The sequence below is a fragment of the Silurus aristotelis genome (assembly GCF_946808225.1).
Source record: "Silurus aristotelis genome assembly, chromosome: 26".
Classification (NCBI taxonomy): Eukaryota; Metazoa; Chordata; class Actinopteri; order Siluriformes; family Siluridae; genus Silurus; species Silurus aristotelis.
Genome location: NC_139599.1, coordinates 753,860 through 774,988, shown reverse-complemented (window position 1 = coordinate 774,988; position 21,129 = coordinate 753,860). Strand labels below are relative to the sequence as shown.

At 41.3% G+C, this 21,129-nt stretch overlaps 2 protein-coding genes and 1 long non-coding RNA gene across 4 annotated transcripts; all 3 read right to left on the bottom strand.

Annotated features, from left to right (window-relative positions):
• Positions 1-4,801: 4,801 nt before the first annotated feature.
• Positions 4,802-9,865, bottom strand: wasf3a (WASP family member 3a). 2 transcript variants are annotated; one of them, XM_083531346.1, is made up of 8 exons: positions 9,693-9,865; positions 9,395-9,529; positions 9,126-9,279; positions 8,355-8,472; positions 8,084-8,253; positions 7,610-7,834; positions 6,245-6,546; positions 4,802-6,059 (listed from the first exon to the last, which is right to left on the bottom strand). In XM_083531346.1, the coding sequence occupies exons 1-8, from the start codon at positions 9,823-9,825 to the stop codon at positions 5,911-5,913; spliced, it is 1,386 nt and encodes a 461-aa protein (XP_083387472.1). In that variant the 5' UTR covers positions 9,826-9,865; the 3' UTR covers positions 4,802-5,910. The 2 variants fall into 2 exon arrangements, with proteins under 2 accessions (XP_083387472.1, XP_083387473.1); XM_083531347.1 differs by having other exon boundaries at positions 7,610-7,831.
• A 2,826-nt stretch (positions 9,866-12,691) lies between these two features.
• Positions 12,692-14,577, bottom strand: LOC310720692. Its single transcript, XR_014531801.1, has 3 exons — positions 14,213-14,577; positions 13,143-13,420; positions 12,692-12,991 (listed from the first exon to the last, which is right to left on the bottom strand). It is a non-coding gene; the product is annotated as an uncharacterized lncRNA (long non-coding RNA).
• Positions 14,578-18,447: 3,870 nt separating this feature from the next.
• LOC310720605 (beta-enolase-like) lies at positions 18,448-20,991 on the bottom strand. Its single transcript, XM_083531360.1, is given in 10 exon segments — positions 18,448-18,741; positions 18,826-18,884; positions 18,981-19,007; positions 19,009-19,090; positions 19,643-19,679; positions 19,682-19,843; positions 19,925-20,122; positions 20,229-20,451; positions 20,613-20,746; positions 20,841-20,991. Coding segments are annotated over 10 exon segments (1,023 nt in total). The 5' UTR covers positions 20,872-20,991; the 3' UTR covers positions 18,448-18,671.
• Positions 20,992-21,129: the final 138 nt, after the last annotated feature.

Genomic DNA, 21,129 nt, shown 5'->3' with positions numbered 1-21,129 from the left:
GGAAAAGTGCACATGTTTATATTTACATTATATACATTTTACATTCATTTTTTAATTATAAACATTTTATTATATTTTATTATACTTTATATCAGATTTAAGACGATCAGCTGAAACGTCTTTAACATTTAAAATCTTGCAGTTTCAGTTTCTAACTAACAAGTAATGGAAGCTTAAAGTGACCAGTTTAACATTGTGGACTGCAAACTGATTAAAAAACACAACAGGAATTCTATTTAATATGAGAATATTTGCAGTAAGAGTTCATTGGGATTTTTCTACAATTTAGAAATGTGAGAATTTTCAGCGATTTGACTATTTTGAGTTTGTTCAGTTACATGATTCATCAGATGTTGACCATTAAGACCGAAGCAGTTTTTTACAAGTGTTAATAAAAGAATGTACAAGTTCGTTTGTCTCTAATGAGTGAGCTGGTGGTGACTGTGGTGAAGGAAAAACTCCCTGAGATGGCAGGATTAAGAAACCTTGAGAGGAACCAGACTCTAAAGGGAACCTCATGATCTACACTGAATGTTCATTCATTAAAGTTCCATCATTGTTGAGGTGCTGTTCAGCGATGAACGTTTTATGGCTAAAATACGCTATAAAACCAATAAAAAGAAAACAGTGTATACTATTAAAACACACACACACACACACACACACACACACACACACACAAAATGTAAAAAGGTCTACCATCTTAGAATATTGAATGTCATTAAGTTGTTCAGATGAATATGTATAAATTGTTTGTGTGTCATTAAAAAGCAGTTTCTCATCAGTTTTTTTAAATTAAATCAAACGTTGTACAGTAAATTGGTTTGATTAAAGAAAACAATCCCAAACACACACAACCGTCTGAATTCATTTGTGGGACGAAAAGAAAGGAAGAAGTTCTATATCATTTCGTGCCCCGGACCACAGGAGCTGGACTAATCACATTCAAATGAGATGGGAAGTAGACAGCGGTGTGAAAACCAGGGACCGCACTGGCACGACTAATCCGGTTAGGACGGAGATCACAAAGCGGGGCCATGCCGTCTCTCCTCGGAGGAGCTGAGAAAAGAAACACTCCCTTTCCCAGGAGCGTGTTCACCTGTATGATAACACAGATGCCAACACGAGTCGCCATTTCGATGCCTATTAACGAGGAGACAATCAGCACTTGGCATGTACCATCCTGTTTTTGTTCAGGCTGCTTTTTTCACACCAGCATGACACCCCGACTCACCCCCTCTGCCCCCACCTCACTTGGCAAGTCTCCATGTACCCTGGGCAGTGCCACGGTATTGTGGTGGGGTAGAAACAAAACAAAACAAAAAGACAGACAAAACCACGGCATTCCGTTAGATCCCGATCTCGTTCTTCAAAATGTTCATCCGGAGTTCAGTCTTAAAGCCGAGACACACTGATTTAGATACAAACAGACGTATCTTAACTTTTCCACTTTTTCATATGAGGATCTTCACCAAATTGTTACACAAAGTTGTACACAAGCACAAACACCAGCTCCAATAAGATCTGATTTCCATGGGTTGTATATGGTGGAAGATCTCCCTGCTAAAGAACTCCAAACCCTACTGAACTCCTTTAGGATGAACGTAAACGTTGACTGCACCCCAGACCTCCTCACCTTCTCACCTACATCACTACCTGACTTTACAAAACACCCTTGTAGCTGAATCTCCACAAAATCTGCACAAAATCTCTACAAAATCTGCACAAAATCTCTACAAAATCTTTACAAAAAAAGCACACTTTTGGGAATATCGTGTATATGACCGGTGATCTATGAAAGATCAACATTTGCAAATAAAAGTATGTGTGAAAGATGATGCTGTTATAAAACTCATTTTAAACCAAACATCAAATAAAAAAATGAAGAAAATCCTTAAAAAAAAAAGAAAAAAGGAAACTTTTCGGTTTTCAAAAAAACGAGTGCCCCTGAATTCGACACTTTTCCAGACTTATACAAGAAACCTTGGAATTGGTGCACGTCCACACACACACACACACACACACACACACACACACACACACACACACACACACACCTGTTATAACTCACACACCTGTGGGAAAAGCTCAAGCGCCTCAGATGTCTGGAGATGGTGGGAAAACCAGCAGTCAGAAAAGATCTGTCAAGAGTTTACCCTCGATAATCTTACCCTCCTCCTCACACACACACACACACACACACACACACACACACACACACACACACACACCCTCTCCCTGCTTCTTAATGGTTTACTTTTCTATAGGCCAGGGATTAAGTCGAGTGGTAAAACAGTGATTTAATAATCGGGGCATGGCTGCATGCTGCACTCAAACCTGCAGCACAAACAGCCCTGAGCCTGTAGGAGATCACAATGGGAAACTTTCTCCAGCTCTCTGTCTGCATGCATGTAAGTGTGTGTGGAATATATAAAAAAGAAAACAACCCTTAGGGGGTTTTGGGAAGGGGGTGTGTAGGGGTAGTGGGGCAACAACACCAGCACTCGATGTGGTCTAAGTTTTTTAATTCCACTAAAAACACTATTTACATTTCGAGGAAACAACAAGAGCCGAGTGTGAGAAAGAATGTGAAAGAAGCCAGACAGACGACCAGGTGCAGAGTGTGTGTGTGTGTGTGTGTGTGTGTGTGTGTGTGTGTGTGTGTGTGTGTGTGTGTGGGTGTGTGTGTGTGCCAGTAAATAAACAGTGTACAGAAATATCTTCTATTCAGATTGTTGGTGAGTTTATTCTTCATTCATCTCAGCTACAAAGCTTTTAAAAGAGTTGAAATGATAAAATCACGATCGCTTTTTTTCTGACATGTAAATTAAATGAACAGAATAATGAAGATGTGATGGTGTGAAGCTCCTGTTACACAAAAGGATTTTATTCTCCAATATCAACATGTCACTGGGTGTTTTATTCCCTTTAATCCGATTATTATTATAAAGGTTATTTTTTTATTTATATTTTTAATAAAAATAAAAAGTAAAAAATTTTGATTAAATAAATAAATAAACCTTTAATAATAATGTCCTTTTGACTCCCATTTATACGCTATGAAGGTGATTCAGGGATTAAGAGAACGAAATAAACCAAATGACTAAAACATTTTCATTTTGATGAATCTTTGAGTCATTCGGTTCATTTCGTTCTCTTAATCCTTGAATCACCTTCATAGCGTATAAATGGGAGTCGACTCGGATGAACGACTCGGACCAGAAGACTCATGAGATGAACAAGTCAATTCTGTTTCCTGTTTAATGCAATTGAAAAGAAGCTCTCAGTCTAGAAGAGTCAATTCTGTTTCCTGTATATAACCGACTGAGATACTGCGATGCTTTGCTCATGTGTGTCCAATAGTAAATGGACGAATCACTCTTTGAGACGTCTCGATCTTCTGAGTACATTAAAGACTCATTCAAAAACAAATCGTTCATGAACGACTCGTCACTAATACACGACTAGTATTATTGTACCCAACAAAGTCATTTTTAGAAAAAAATTTGTAAACATATGCACATCTGTCACATCTGACACCTAATATGAAATGGGATTTCTGATGATGAAGATTGTATTATATCATTAGTAGAACTGTGATCTGAGTGCTAAGATAAGATAAGATATACCTTTATTCGTCCCACAGTGGGGAAATGTCTTTGTTACAGCAGTAAAGAAAAAAATAAATGCAAATGTATAAAAGAATAGACACATAGATCTAGAAGATCGGTGCTCCCTGTGACTGTGCATGCAGCTTTTTGCTGCCATCTGTTGGTGTGTTAAAAAACTAATCCCGAAGTGTTTTGATACCCCCTCGTACTTCCGGTGGTTGTAACAATAATTATTTCAGCACCCCCATGAAACAGGTTGTAATATTAACCATCTTAGCTCCTGTTATCACTTACATTATAGCAGCTATAAACACCCTCACCCTCATTCTCTGGCTTCCTCTTTTCTCTCCTGTTTTTAAAGTTACAGCTTGTCGTTTTATAGAGAAACTCTTCTGATGTTTAAAAACCTGAGCTCTAAAGCGCTAAGGCTGGAGACTCCTCCCACAAACCAGTTGGGATTGAGTTTATATTCCCAGGACATCCATGAATTTTAACATCCAGGAAAAAGCCCAAGAGTGTATTCAAGTCATAACGAGAATTTAATCCTGGGCTTTTGTGCCTCAGCGTTTCTCCGTCACGACCCGAGAGAAATCAGTGGCACTTTGTCTCCTGTCTTAAATCTTCACCAGATACTTTAAGTAAATGGATTAGACGAGTGGATTAGATTAGTGTTAAGTGTTGCTCACTGATCAGGACTGAAAGCAGCAGCACACTTGACTCTGGATTCTTACAATGAAGAAAAAGAAAAAACTAAAGCAGGTGGAGAAGCTTCTTCCTCATGGAACCAATTTGTCCCAGATGACTAGATGGTGAGAACATTCTAGAATGATAAAAGATCTTCTGAAGATGTTGCTAAAAGAAGGAGGGCGGAGATGATGCATCACAAGAAAAAGGTCTTTTGGTAACTAAATGGATGCAGTCCTGCTTGTGACTGGAGAACACAGGAACCGATTCTGTTCTGTTCTGGAGTCTGTGTATTTACTGTCCTTTTGATATTATTCATTATATTATTTGGAAGGTGATGATCCAGGTGGAGGTGTTACAGGATGTTAGTGTAGATGTGGAGGTGAAGCACAGAGCATTATAATGGTGTATGGACTCACATCTAAGCTGTGGATGATACCAGGGTCACTTCCCAGCATTGGGGAATAAAAGCTGTTATTGATGTTTGCAGAGCAAAACTGACTGAATTATTAAAATAATGCTTTATTTTTATTAAACATTTAATATACGACTCGTTACATCTACAATTCTGCTGCTCTGAATCACACACACGGATAAAGAAGTGCCAGAAGGTTACATTTGTTTACATGGGAGACAGAAAGTCTCATTTAGTAGAAATGAAGCTGTTGTGGAGTTTAATCCTGGTGCTGTTTTTCCTTCTATTTCTCATTTAAATGTTTCTCCAGTTCATCAAATTCATCTCGAGCTGTTGATCAAAAACACAGTGTTCACCAAAACTCCTCCATGGAGCACAGTAAGGTCATTAGGAAATGTGTACAATTACTGTTTCACTCTGGATGGACCTGGAACTGGACGTGGTTTCTGGTGTTTGTAAGCAGCACTTTCAAGTAGATCTTCTGAGATTCAACTGAGAAACACAAACGACCTGCGAGTTCAACGCTCTAAACACATGCCTGAACTTCCAATCACAATGCACTATTCACACCTGAACTCCTTCAAGCCAAACACAATCCAATCAATTAATGAAACAAACAATTAATTAATTGATCAAGTGCTAAATCAATCGATCAAATATATAAATATAAAAATAAATAAATAAATGTTACAGAGACAAACATCAGGATCAGATGCTGATAAAAAAGTATTTGTGTTTCCTAAAGTCAGACACTGATATTAATGTCCACTAAATTAACAAATCTTTAGGAATATGATTTGAATAACTGAATTATCGTTAATAACTGAGCAGGAAATCAATCAAACCAATAAACAAACAAATTAATAAATAAAATGAAGCTGTAAATCTTTTTTTGTAGTAAATCTCTGAAAAACACATTATTGTAGTAAAGTTATTTGAAGCCGCTATAAATCTAAATCTAGTTTTCTTTTTTGCATAAAAGGTGCGACAAGGAAGACGGGATGTAATAAAATAATAAATTATAAAATAAATAAATAAGAATGAATAATTTAACACACTGAGTGTATGTCTGAAACGCTTCGGCTCAGAACTGAACCTTGTCTATTGATGGATTGAAGAAAAGGGGTGCCAATACTTTAAGCAGAGTATAGTGTGTGTGTGTGTGTGTGTGTGTGTGTGTGTGTGTGTGTGTGTTCGGTCTCAGTCAGACCACTCGTTGACGTCCAGCTCAGACTCGTCCTCAGACTCGCTGTACTCAACCGCAATACGCCTGGACAGGATGGAGGCCACGTCATTTTCTGAACATTCCCTCAAGGCTCGCTGCTCCTGAACCTTCTTTAGCTGAATACCTGAAGACACAAGCACACACACACACACACACACACAGGCTCTTGATCTGCTTATTGCAGAAGAAAATTTTTAAATGTGTGTGTGTGTGTGTGTGTGTGTGTGTGTGTGTGTGTGTGTGTTTCCTCAGCTGAACCCAATTTAACACCTATGTAATGTAAATCACCACACACACACACACACTCACCCATTCGTATAGCTGTCAGCAAGTCACTGCGTCCGTCTGTGATTGGCTGAGACTCCTGACTCCGCCCCTCCCCTGTTCGCATCAAGTGAGACAAAACAGGTGGAGGTGGAGGTCCTGGAGGAGGCGGGGTTAGAAGTGGCCCAGGAAGTGGAACAGGTGGGAGGGGATAAGATAAAGCAGAGCTGGATGGTCCAAGTTGGTCTGAAGGTGTTAAGGGCGTGGCAAATGTGCTGTGTGATGAGGGTATGATGGAAGCTGGAGGAGGGAGAAGAGGACTGGAACTGGCATAATAATCCATCAAACTGAGAGAGAGAGAGAGAGAGAGAGAGAGAGAGAGAGAGAGAGAGAGAGAGAGAGAGAGAGAGAGAGAAAAAGAGAGAGAAAAATAGAGAGAGCGAGAGAGAAAGAGAGAGAGAGAGAGAGAGAGAGAGAGAGAGAGAGAGAGAGAGAGAGAGAGAGAGAGAGAGAGAAAAAGAGAGAGAAAAATAGAGAGAGAGAGAGAGAGAGAGAGAGAGAGAGAGAGAGAGAGAGAGTACAAATTAACTAAATACTATGTAATTTAGGGGTCCTCAAAACTACAGCCAAGAGGCCAAATTTGTCCCGTCCCCACATGTGGAACAACCCACAGAACAATGCCAGAGACATATTTTAAAAATGTAATTTGAAATAAATGTTTTAATCGTTTCATTTCTGTATTTGATATTAAAGTTCGGCTTAGTTATTAATAGAAGTCGAGGCACCGATAGTTGATCTCTGGAACTATCGGCTATCTGCAAAAATCCATACCCATAGTTTTTCCGGCTACCAGTCTGCTGTCATTACGAGAGCGGCCTCTAGAGGCGAATCACTGCAACCATATTATATATATTATTAATAACTTCATAATTAAATTATTATACTAAATGAATGTATTTAAATTTCATTTAGCACATTTTAATGATCGAGTACTTTTTTATTTTTGTATTCAAGTTCAGTACTATTTTACATATTTATTGTTTGTGTTTGTTTGTTTTTTAATCCAGTATCAATTTTAAAAACTACAAGTACAATTCAACCTCACTTTCGATAAAATCGGTCGACCTCTAATTATTAACAGCCAAATTTTTGTGAGATTCACCAACCAACCACATGCATAAGTATGTATATATTTTGATTTCAATAGCAATGACTATAATAAAATGTCATTATGATGGTAATAGTGTTCTTTTAATAGGTGATGTATTTCTTAAAAACGGATGCTTATTTATCTGTACGGTGCAGAACAAAAGAATAAACTAATCAAGCGTTTGGAGGCGAAATACATTTAAAATCATAATAAAATCTCCACAATAACACTGCTAGTGTGACTCAAAAGTTTCTCATTACCCATAATCTACAGGTGGAAGTGTGATGTCACCATTAACTCCACCCCCTGCGAGTATGTTCAGAGAGGAGGACAGATTTGATCCATGTTCAGCAGGAACGCTGCTGTCAGCCACACCCACTGCTCCACCAATGCTTTGGTACTCATGCTCCGCCCCTTCGCTGGAATCAGACAGGTGGTTGGCCAGAATGTGGGTGTGGTCTGGAATGTTTGGGCGGGGCGGTCTGCTGTCGAGAAAACACATTTTTGTTTAATAGCCTTTAATGATTTAGAAATTACTGCATCAGTGATGTGAACTATATATGAACTCTATATGAACTCTATATGAACTCTATATGAACCTATATGTTATATCTGCTTACATCAACTCCATAATATCTCCATATGCATTATGTAGAACAGCAGTGTCTGCAGCAGTGCTTTCTCTCTTTCTGTGTGTGTGTGTGTGTGTGTGTGTGTGTGTGTGTGCAGTCCACCTGGCCTGAGGAGACAGTGAGCTATCAGACAGCACCCCCTGTTGGACATTGTGATCAGGACGCAGCTCTTTATCAAATGCCATCACGTTCCATTCCTGACGACGATTCCGCACTTTACGCACCTTCCAGACCTCACGCTGTAACACTCCATCCTCTACACCACTCTGCTCCTGACAAAGAGGGGGGGGGGTATGAGAAGAGAAGAGAAGAGAAGAGAAGAGAAGAGAGGAGAAGAGAAGAGAGGAGAAGGAGTAGTAAAGTTGAATCTCACTCTTTGTCTCCTCCTTTCTTTCCTCTTGTCCTCGGTGTCCTGAAGCATTTTTTCCTTCCAGAGGTCAAAAAAATAAGACGGATCCGTGTAGAACTTTATTCCGTCCACATGATCCTCTCTGTGGAGAAGAACAGAAATAACCCCAGGAATTACATCATGATGATGATGATGATGTGGGTTTTTTTTTGTGATTATGCAATTTGAAATTAGTTTCTTCACTTTTCTAGCATATAAATATAAACTATATAAATAATTTTCATGAAATTAATTGGAATAAATATTTATGAACTGCTCGCATTAAAACCTTCCCCTAAAACGTGTTTAATAGAATAAAAAAATATAAGGAATTAAAAATACAATAATAAAACATCCCCAAGTTATGATGGAGAGGAGTTCTGATGACCACCATAACAGAGGTCTGCCTCACGAAATGCTAAATATTTAAAAAGATTTCTCGTATCTATATTAGACATCGTAAGATAAAAAAATCGTAAGTCGAACCGTCGTAACTCGGGGACTTCCTGTGTGTGTGTATATTAATTTTAAAAAGTGACCAGAACAATAAGGAATGGAGGGGAATGAGGGATGAACACTAGTGTTTAGGGTTTGAGATGGTTAGTGTTATATGGGTACAGGATTTGGATCCGGTCCAGCTGGACTTTTGGTTCTACAGCGAGCAGCAGCTTCAGCTCAGTTTAGCTGCAGTTAAAAAAAAAAAAGTAATCCTGATAATCCTGATTATTCAGGAAAATCCAAAACTCTTGGCCTCACCTGTAGGTGGAGAGAACACTGAGAGCTGGAGGTCTCTCACAGCTGTTGTACATCTCAGCTACAGGGTTAGGGATGCTGAATCGAGACATGACCTGCTGATCCTCCACTGTAGAGCTTCTGAAGGCCTTCCACATGTTCACGTCCTGCAGAGACACTGAGACACAGAATGGGAATTTACACAATAACTCAACGTGATTACTGTCTGAAATTATGTTATGTGTGTGTTTTTGTGTGTGTGTTTTTGTGTGTGTGATCCAATCCCTCCTGACCTTCCTCCACAGTGGAGTCCAGTTGTGTGACTTTGACAGCGAGGCGGTCAATTCGGTCCTGCAGAGAGTTCGCACGAACGTAAAAAGTGTTTGCTTCATTGAAAAGTTCACCAAACACGTCCTCCGCTTGCTTACCTGCAGAACACAAGAATTATACATTTATATACATTTCTGTCATGAGTTTACAAGTCTCTATCTCACTCTCTCTCAACTCTGTGTGTGTGTGTGTGTGTGTGTGTGTGTGTGTGTGTGTGTGTGTGTGTGTGTGTGTGTGTGTGTGTGTGTGTGTGTGTCATACTGAGGCAGCTAAGTTGTTGAATAATGGCAGACAGTGTGTTGTTTGTTACACACTCCAGCTCACAGCCGACACTCTCAGGTACAGCAACACGACACACATGATGGGGCTTAATGTTCCTCTTCACCAGTGGCATAGCTTTGTCTCTCCTTCTCGCTCTTCCGTTTTCTCTCTCACTCTCTCTCTCTCTCGCTCTCTCTCTTACACACACACAATTTTGTGAACCTGTGGACACAGAGTTATACATATTCAGAAAGACCAGCAGAAAGACAAACAGACGGGCACACAGACAGAGAGACAGATAGACAACAGATATGGGAGAAATGAAGAGAGAGATAGAGATCAAGAGAAAGAGAGAGACAGAGAGAGAGAGAGAGACACAGAGAGAGAGAGAGAGAGAGAGAGAGAGAGAGAGAGAGAGAGAGCTCGACAAACAGAAAAAGACAGACAGACAGACAGACAAAGAGACACAGGGAGAGACAGACAGACACAGAGACAAAGACAGAAAAAGACAGTCAGAGAGACACAGACAGAGAGACATACAAACAGACAGAAAAACCCATAAACAGATAGACAGAAAGACATGTAGACCGATGGAAAGACACATAGACAGACAGGCAAACACAGGCAGATAGACAGACAGACATGTAGAGAGACATGTAGCTAGTCAGACAGACAAACTGACACAGACAGGCAGAGAGACACAGACAGACAAACAGACAGGCAGACAGACAGAGAGACACAGACAGGCAAACACAGGCAGATAGACAGACGGACAGGCAGAGAGACACAGACAGACAAACAGACAGGCAGACAGACAGAGAGACACAGACAGGCAAACACAGGCAGATAGACAGACGGACAGGCAGAGAGACACAGACAGACACATAAACAGACAGGCAGACAGACAGAGAGACACAGACAGGCAAACACAGGCAGATAGACAGACGGACAGGCAGAGAGACACAGACAGACACATAAACAGACAGGCAGACAGACAGACAGACAGACACAGACAGGCAAACACAGACACAGTAAATAAATAAATGAAATAAACATACAATAAATAAATTGAAAAACAGAATAGAATTCTACAGAAACACACAGAGAAATCTGCAGTCTGTAAAGCTCATCAGAAGAGTGTGTACAGCTTAGCACACTCAGGTCCTCAGGATTACACACACACACACACACACACACACACACACACACACACACACACACACACAGATTAGTGTCAGTCATGTCCGCCTCATACACACTACATTAGTGCTGCTCCTCCTGCAGGAACCTTCCCTGATAAAGTAATTTATACAGTGAGCTTTAATGTAAACACACACACACACACACACACACACACACACACACACACACAGGCCTGTATAAGTAATAATCCTGTATATTTCAATTATTATTTTAAAATAAACTGCTATGGCATAATAGTGAGAAGAAACTGAAATTCCTCAGATTTCTCAACTTTAAAAATAATATAATTACACTACAATAAATACTGTTATTATTATTATTATTATTATTATTATTATTATTATTATTATTATTATTATATTATTATTATTGCGCAACTTCTATTTAAATTCCAAATTGAAACTAAACCCTGCACACACACACTTCACCCTGAGCTGTGATATTTAAAGCCACATTGCGGATTAGTAACAAACACACACACACACACACACACACACACACACACCCTACTATTAGTACACACTGTATACATTAAATATTAAAGGAAACACAAATGAGTTGACCAGCTGTAAAATGAAGAAACTCTTTAGGAGCTTCAACACTAACAGGAATTAAAATGCTCTAATATTCAACATCACACACTCAGGGTTGAATAAAACCGGAAGTTAACCCTCAAACACAACATGAACACCCTTAACACACCGAGCTGCTAGTGATTTAATCCAAAACCTTCTCAGCAAAAACGACTTTTTATATCCAGATCATTCCGTATGCAGCTCCTGAAGCGGAGTTCAGCAGGGGGCGGGGCACGGAATCCTAACGGGCAGCCAAGCGGGCCAATCATCTCTCAGCATTAGAGTGCTAATCAGTATATTATAGAGTGTGGACCAATCACATTGAAGTGTCGCATAACAGGTGCGAATGTTGCTGCAGAAGCAAAAAAAAACCCCGAACAAATAGTTTTATATAAATGTACATAATGTAAAGTAATAAAGAAAGAAATTGAGAAATCTTTTCTCACCTGCTCACGATAGGGGTCGCCACAGCGGATATATCACTCTGTCCTCACATCTGATTGGTGAACTAGTGTACAGTATTGTTACGGTTCTGGAGGCCCCGCCTTCACGCACTAGGTCCCATGCAATTACTTGTGCTAGCGTAGGCCTGGTCTACACATGACCAAACCATCTCAATTGCGTCTCTCTCACCTTGTCTCCAAAACGTCTTACCTGTGCCACGATCCCTTTAATACAATCATTTCCCAATGAACAGTTTATGAACATCTCCGCATTTATATCATAGCAGGTCTCAAACCTAAAACTATACATCATAGCATGTCTCACAGCACACAATAAATCAGACTACAAACTAACAAACATTTCAAACATAACATAAAATAACAAACATGGGTGTTTTCTCTCTCTCTCTCTCTCTCTCTCTCTCTTTCTCTCTCTCTCTCTCTCTCTCTCTCTCTTTCTCTCTCTCTCTCTCTCTCTCTCTTCTCTCTCTCTCTCTCTCTCTCTCTCTCTCTCTCTCTCTCTCTCTCTCTCTTTCTCTCTCTCTCTCTCTCTCTCTCTCTCTCTCTCTCTCTCTCTCTCTTTCACCTGCCAGTCATATTAATTTAGATCTAATTTAAAGGTGAAGTAAAATTGGACATCTATTAAACTCATTTGCATGTTACACATTGTTCGATTTCAGCTCAGGTGTGTAAATAAATTTCTTCTCCAGATAAAACTCACGTAACAGACACGTGAAATTGGCAGAGGAAATAATTCTTTATTTTGTTTGAGGGTTTTAATACAGTGATCTGTACAAATCTAGCAAACAGACACGTGTGTGTGTGTGTGTGTGTGTGTGTGTGTGTGTGTGTGTGTGTGTGTGTGTGTAATTCTGCGTAGTACATCAGTAATAGTGTGTACACTTATTTTCTCTCTTGAATTTCAATCTAATAATTAATAAACGGAATAAACTTATAAATCAACATTTCTGAGTGTTCTCTAAATTTCCTGGATATGGAAACCTCTTCCTCTTCCTCCCTCTCTTCCTTCTCCTCTTCCTTCTTTTCCGACTCCTCTGTTGTCCATCTCCATCTTTACCTGGGTCACAGAAAAAGGACAGGAAACAAAAATGTTCAGTTTTTGACCCTCTGTTAAAGCTCTAAATTCCCCAATAATGATCTTCATCCGGACCAAGTGTTACCTCATTTACCCCCCCCCCCCCGTCTCTCTATCTCCATCCCATCATCACCTTCATCCTCATTCGCCCGGCTTCTCCTGTGTCCCGCTTCCTCTCACGTTTTTCCTGGTTCTCCCTTTAAATCTGTTCTGTTGACCCATGAAGTCTAAAAGTAGGTGTGGCCAAACCGCCCCAGGCTCCGCCCCACGTTCTGTAGCGACCATTGGATTTTGTTCGCTCATTGAGTCCCTCTGGTGTCTTACTGATGACATCATGACCTCAGTCGAACCCTCAGCGTGGGGTAAAGATCTCCCGGTGTCCTCGTCCATCTTGTAGAGCTCAGTTAGGATCTGCAGAGGGAGAGGAGAAGATGTTCCTCACACCAGGACAAGAGATGCACATAAAGTTCTGTAAAGCTCATTTAATCTCATCTCTACAGATACACCTTCATCAGTTATCCGAGACGAGAGGGGGGGGGGCATTAATATAATAAAATTTTAATGAAAAAAAACACAAAAGAAGGATTAGGGAAAAAAAAAAGTACAGAGAGAAGAGAAGAAAGTTGAAGAGAATAGAAGAACATATAGAAAAAGAATAATAGAGAAATGAAGAACAAAGAAAACTGATAAAATGATAAAAAAAATATATATTTTTGTAAAATATAATCTGGGAATAATATTTATTTAATATCTGCAAACGTGTTCTTACTGAACAGAAAGAGGAGAGGAAATAATGACATTGAGACAAAACAGATGAAAAAATAATGAATGAAAAGAAAAGAACAAAATAGAAATAAATAGAAGGGAATCATTTGAGAGAAAAGTAGGAAGGAATTTAAGGGGGGGTGCAATAGCTTTCATTATATTACATATATATATATATAAAGAATATTATTTAGTATTAATACTAAAAAAAATCAATTAATTAATTTATTGATCAGTTAAATAATTAATTACTTCATTAAAATGGTTTCTCCACTTTTCATTCAATTAATTACTGTAAATAGCCATAAAATTTTGTGTAGTTACAAGTATTTTTTCTAAACAATTTTATTTCACTCTGAAACAGTAAATTCCATCATTTTGTGTATTTCTGATACTTTGACTTGTAGAAATAAAGTTGATGTGGATGGATTTACTCACTCTGGCCTCGAGGCCTGGAGGCAGCTTTCTGGATTCAACACACACTGAGGAGGAGAAGAGGAGCAGCAGGAGGGAGGAGAAGAGCGATCCAGAAGGAAGAGGAGAAATGAAGAAGAACCCAGGCATCATCATGGGGTTTAAGACACGGAGCAGAAAAAGACTCGAGCGTTAGACGTCAGGATTAAACGTGTGTCTTCAGCTGCTGTATCTGGAACTATTCTGCAATTTATTAACGGATAAAGCAAAAAGTAACAATCTGAAAAATATAAATCGTACGTGAGGTTTTATAGTCAGAGGTGTGGAGCGAAATGACGTGACGTGCCGTGAATAAAGACCACGTGTTCGGATTATTCAACACTCATACGTGAGGAAGTGCGAAAAAAAATTATACATTTAATCCTTTTTAAGACCAGAACAAAGTATAGAATTAGAGAAAAAATCTGGAGAAAAAGGAAAAGAGAGAGAGGGAGCAAGAGAGAGAGAGAGAGAGAGAGAGAGAGAGAGAGAGAGAGAGAGAGAGAGAGAGAGAGAGAGAGAGAGAGAGAGAGCGAAAGAGACAGAGACAGAGACAGAGACAGAGACAGAGACAGAGACAGAGACAGAGAGATTGGACTCAAGTTTGACTTGGCAATAAAGCAATCAATGAATTTACAAAAAAGAGAGAAATTGAGAGAAAAACAGACAGCAAGACAGATATGAACAAACAAACAGACTGAGGGAAAGAGAAAGAGAAAGAGAAAGAGAAAGAGAAAGAGAAAGAACCTTGTTTTTTTTTGGCACTGTTCTTATTTTATATTATAAGGCACAGTCATTAGTGTTGGCTGGCTTGTTGACTGTGCCACAGGTCAGGAGACTCTCAGTGTCTCAAGTCCAGATAAATGTGGAGGTTTGTGTTATGAAGGACATCCAGTGTAAAACATCTGCCAAATCAAATATGTGGATCAGGAATCAGAATTTCATACCGGATCGGTCGAGACCTGAGTTACTAACGACCACCACAGGAATCATTAACAACAGGGTACTGGTGTAAACTGTGCTGCTGTTGGCTGAAGGAGGAGAAGGAAAGGAAGGAAGACGTCTACAGAGACAGCAGGGAAAGGAGAAGTGGAGGAGAGTGGAGGTTCTGGTTGGTACTTTAAATGTTGGTACTATGACTGGTAAAGGGAAAGAGGGAGCTGATATGATGGAGAGGAGAAAGGTAGAGATGTTGTGTGTTCAGGAGACCAAGTGGAAAGAGAGTAAGAGCAGGAACATTGGAGGTGGGTTTAAACTGTTTTATCATGGTGTGGATGGAAAGAGAAATGGTGTAGGGGGGATTCTGAAGGAAGAGTACAGTAAAAGTGTAGTGGAGGTGAAGAGAGTTTCTGATAGGGTGATGATCGTGAAGCTGGAAGTTGAAGGGATGATGATAAATGTCATGAGTGCTTCTGCTCCACAAGTGGGCTGTGAGATGGAGGAGAAGGAAAGATTCTGGAGTGAGTTAGATGAAGTGGTAGAAGATGAACGTAGGAATGAAAGATTGGTGATTGGGGCAGACTTTAATGGGCATGTAGGTGAAGGGAACAGAGGTGATGAGGAGGTGATGGTAGGTGTGGCTTTAAGGAGAGGAATGTGGAAGGGCAGATGGTGGTGGATTTTGCTAAAAGGATGGAAATGGCAGTGGTGAACACGTATTTTAAGAAGAAGGAGGATCATAGGGTGACGTATAAGAGTGGAGGAAGGTGCACACAGGTGGATTATGTTTTATGTAGGAGATGCAACCTGAAGGAGATTGGAGACTGTGGCAGGGGACAGTGTAGCTAGACAGCATTAGGTGAAGATGAAGAGGAGAAGAGTGAAGACTGAAAGAAGAATAAGATGATAGAAACTGAAGAAGGAAGACTGTAGTGAGAGGTTCGGGGAAGAGGTCAGACAGGAGCTCAGTGGTGGTGAAGAGGTGCTGGATGATTGGGGAACTACTGTAGACGTGATAAGGGAGACAGCTGGAAAGGTTCTTGGTATGACATTTGGAAATAGAAATTTATTTGATGTGATTTTTGCCTTTTTTTCTGGTGATGTTTTTGGGAAATAGTATGAAAATAAGTGCGCCTATGAATATATTGTTTAAGTTCATATTTAAATGACAACATAGAGACAGAAAAGGATAGAGAGAGAGGCAGACAGACAGACAGACAGACAAACAGACAGAAAGAGGGACAGACAGACAGAAAGAGGGACAGACAGACATATCAAGAGACAGAGAGAGACACAGACAGAAAGACACCACTGCTTATATATAAGCCACAGTGTGTGCAGCTGAAGGTTAAATCAGTCACACGGTAAAACTTGGTATTATTATAATAATATAGAAGCCAAACTCCAGGTGAATAAATGGAACATGAATAAAAGCCAGAAGATGAATAGTACTTTTTTAATGTGGATGTAATAATAACAGGAGTGATGTCAAACCCAGACTGTTAGAGTGACGCACACTCCTCTAATTGTCTGCATCCACAGGAGGCTCTGATATGAATGTCTGACTGATGATTGACAGCTGCTAATGATCTCGTTAGTTTCATTCATTAACACAATGGTGGCTCAGGCTCTAATGACTGAATACAGAAGTCACAGATGCTGGTTCATACCCACTGACGCCTCTATTACCCTTCCTCCACAACCTTCCACTGCTCTCCACTACCCTCAACAACCCCTTACCCCCCCACCACCACACTACCCTCCACAACCCTCTATTACCCCCCCCCACCCTCCACAACCTTCCACTGCTCTCCACTACCCTCAACAACAACCCCCCCCCCCACCCCACACTACCCTCCACAACCCTTCACTACCCTCCACAACCCTCTATTACCCCCCCTACCCTCCACAACCTTCCACTGCTCTCCACTACCCTCAACAACATCCCCCCCCACCCCACACTACCCTCCACAACCCTCTATTACCACCCCTACCCTCCACAACCTTCCACTGCTCTCCACTACCCTCAACAACATCCCCCCCCACCCCACACTACCCTCCACAACCCTCTATTACCACCCCTACCCTCCACAACCTTCCACTGCTCTCCACTACCCTCAACAACATCCCCCCCCACCCCACACTACCCTCCACAACCCTCTATTACCCCCCCCACTACCCTCCACAACCTTCCACTGCTCTCCACTACCCTCAACAAATCCCCCCCCCACCCCACACTACCCTCCACAACCCTCTATTACCCCCCCCACTACCCTCCACAACCTTCCACTGCTCTCCACTACACTCAACAACCCCCCACCCCACACTACCCTCCACAACCCTTCACTACCCTCAACTACCCTTCACTTCCATCCACAACCCTCTATTACCCCCCCCCACTACCCTCCACAACCCTTCACTACCCTCCACAACCCTCTATTACCCCCCCTACCCTCCACAACCTTCCACTGCTCTCCACTACCCTCAACAAATCCCCCCCCCACCCCACACTACCCTCCACAACCCTCTATTACCCCCCCACTACCCTCCACAACCTTCCACTGCTCTCCACTACACTCAACAACCCCCCACCCCACACTACCCTCCACAACCCTTCACTACCCTCAACTACCCTTCACTTCCATCCACAACCCTCTATTCCCCCCCCCCCCACTACCCTCCACAACCCTTCACTACCCTCCACAACCCTCTATTACCCCCCCTACCCTCCACAACCTTCCACTGCTCTCCACTACCCTCAACAAATCCCCCCCCACCCCACACTACCCTCCACAACCCTCTATTACCCCCCCACTACCCTCCACAACCTTCCACTGCTCTCCACTACACTCAACAACCCCCCACCCCACACTACCCTCCACAACCCTTCACTACCCTCAACTACCCTTCACTTCCATCCACAACCCTCTATTACCCCCCCCACACTACCCTCCACAACCCTTCACTACCCTCCACAACCCTCTATTACCCCCCCACTACCCTCCACAACCTTTCACTGCCCTCAACTACTCTCCACTATTCTCCACAACCCTCTATTACCACCCACAACCCTTCACTATTCTCCACTACCCCTCACTACACTCAACAATCCACTACAATCCCCCACTACCCTTAACATTCTTCTACCCTCCAGTACCCTCCACTATCTTCCACTACCCTTCATTACCCTACACTATTTTCCACAACTCTGCACAGAAGAGAAGAGAAGAGAAGAGAAGAGAAGAGAAGAGAAGAGAAGAGAAGAGAAGAGAAGAGAACACTTGTTTGTTTCAGAAAAAGTCTTTATTAACTGTAAAATGTATCAGATGTTCTCAGTGTAACTGCAGGACTCTGTAACCGAGCCTCAGTATAAAAAGTCTTTAATAAAAAGTGTTGCATGCGAGTGTTTGTTGCGTCTTACACAAGTGTGTAACGTGAGTGTGTGACACAAGTGTGTGAGCGATCAGGACAGACATCATCTCGTTTCCTCGAGGTTCCTCGCGGCTCAGTTCAATTTGGGATGACGGAAATCCTTCCCTGCAAACTTGGCTTTGTCTCCCAACTGCTCCTCAATTCTATGAAAGACAGAATGAAGTGATGGTGAAAGATGAGTGATGAAAGTGGCACCATGTAGAAATAAAGAAACAGAGGATACTGACCTCATCAGCTGGTTGTATTTGGCCAAACGTTCTGACCTACAGGGGGCGCCAGTCTTAATCTGAGAAAAAGAGTGAAAGAAAGAACAATAAATAAACAGGAATATAAAAATAAAGAAAAAACAGAAATTAAAAAAAGAGAGAGAGAGATGTTGTACCTGTCCTGTGCAGAGTCCCACCACCAGAATCAGCGATGAAGGTGTCTTCAGTCTCTCCAGAGCGATGGCTGACCATCACACCCCATCCATTCTTCTGAGCCAGTTTACATCTGCACACACACACACACACACACACACACACACACACACACACACACACACACAATCACTGCAACTATTGATAGGTCATATTATGGAGCTGCATGAGAGAGCTGTATTTATGAAAGGAAGGCCATACTGAGGATCTACATAAAAAAAAAAAAAAAAACATTTATTGAATGGGTATGTCCTATTGCAGAGCTGCATGAGGGGGCTAAACCCATGAATGGATAGACCCTACTGCAGAGCTGCATGAGGGGACTGTATTAATTGATATGTATTTTATATTGTGAGCTGTATTAATGAATGTATACATCCTATTGCAGAGCTGCATGAGGGGGCTTTATTAATGTAAGGATACGCCTATTGCAGAGCTGCATGAGGGGGCTTTATTAATGTAAGAATAAGCCCTATTGCAGAGCTGCATGAGAGGGTTTAATGAATGCAAGTATCAGCTCTGTCACTGAGCTAGATGTAATGTTAGGCCGTATTGCGGAGCTGCATGAGGGGGCTGTATATATATATATATATATATATATATATATATATATATATATCCTTACGCCTGAATGGACTCAGTGACAGAGCCAATCTGGTTGACTTGAGTAGCAGGCAGTTGCAGGCTTTCTTCTCCACAGCCTGCTGAATGCGTTTGGGGTTCGTCACTGTCAGATCATCTCCTACGATCTGGATGTCCACAGAGCTGGTGAACTTTGTCCAGTTTTCCCAGTCGTCCTGGTCAAAGGGGTCCTCAATAGACTGGACTGGATCACAGAGGAAAGAGTTAGAATTCACCAAGGTTATGAAAGCTTTCACTTCAGTAAACACCAGGAGATTATACTGACCTGGATAGTTCTTGATGAAGCTCTTGTACAGATCTCCAAGCTGTTCCCCAGTAATGTGGCGTTTGGGATCGTCGGGGGATTTGAAGTCCAGGTCGTATTTTCCGTTCCTGAAGAACTCAGACGCAGCGACGTCCATGCCGATGATGATCTTATCGCTGTAGCCGGCTTTCTCAATAGCTGACTTCAGCAGCTCGAGAGCTGGAGATCGCACAAATGTAAACATCACACAAGATCTAAAAACCAACATCAGGAAATAACAAAGAATTAGAAGCAGTGTTTTTTTGGAAAAAACATCACGCCTCACCCTCGTTGTTCTCCAGGATGTTGGGGGCGAATCCGCCCTCGTCCCCTACGTTGGTGGCGTCTTTTCCGTATTTGCTCTTGATGACGCTCTTCAGGTTGTGATAAACCTCAGCGCCGATGCGCATCGCCTCGCGGAAGTTGGCTGCACCGACAGGAAGAATCATGAACTCCTGCATGGCGAGTTTATTCCCAGCGTGAGAGCCACCGTTAATCACGTTAAACGCCTGCAGAGGGAACGACGGACAAGCAGGTGTATAAAAGTCATTTTGTTGTCGAACTTTCATTCTGAGTGTTCGATTATTATTTTAAGTACACTGTGTTTTCAGGCTCAACCTTTACACATATGTGAGTGTTTAACTGGGAGTTGCCATGGCAACAGACTTACAGGAACGGGCAGAATGACATCAGCGTGGCCGGCGAGATCAGCAATATGGCGGAAGAGAGGGACACCTTTCTCCGCCGCACCGGCCTTACACACCGCCAGAGACACACCCAGGATAGCGTTAGCACCAAACTTAGCTGAGAACCAAAGAGAAACATATGAGCACTGGAATCTTATATATTCTTATATATAATCTAAAGGTAATAAACACACACACACACACACACTCACATTTGTTCTCAGTGCCATCAAGTTCCAGCATGAGCTTATCGATCTTCTCCTGATCCACAACACTGAGCTTCTAATAAACACAAGGAGAAACGAGTCACTGACAAAAACACTTTTATAATATATATAATATACAATATACATACATTCAGCTCAAACTAATTTATAAATACATCATCATTGTGGAAACTGTGTCTAATACTGAAGAATCTATCTATCTATCTATCTATCTATCTATCTATCTATCTATCTATCTATCTATCTATCTATCTATCTATCTATCTATCTATCT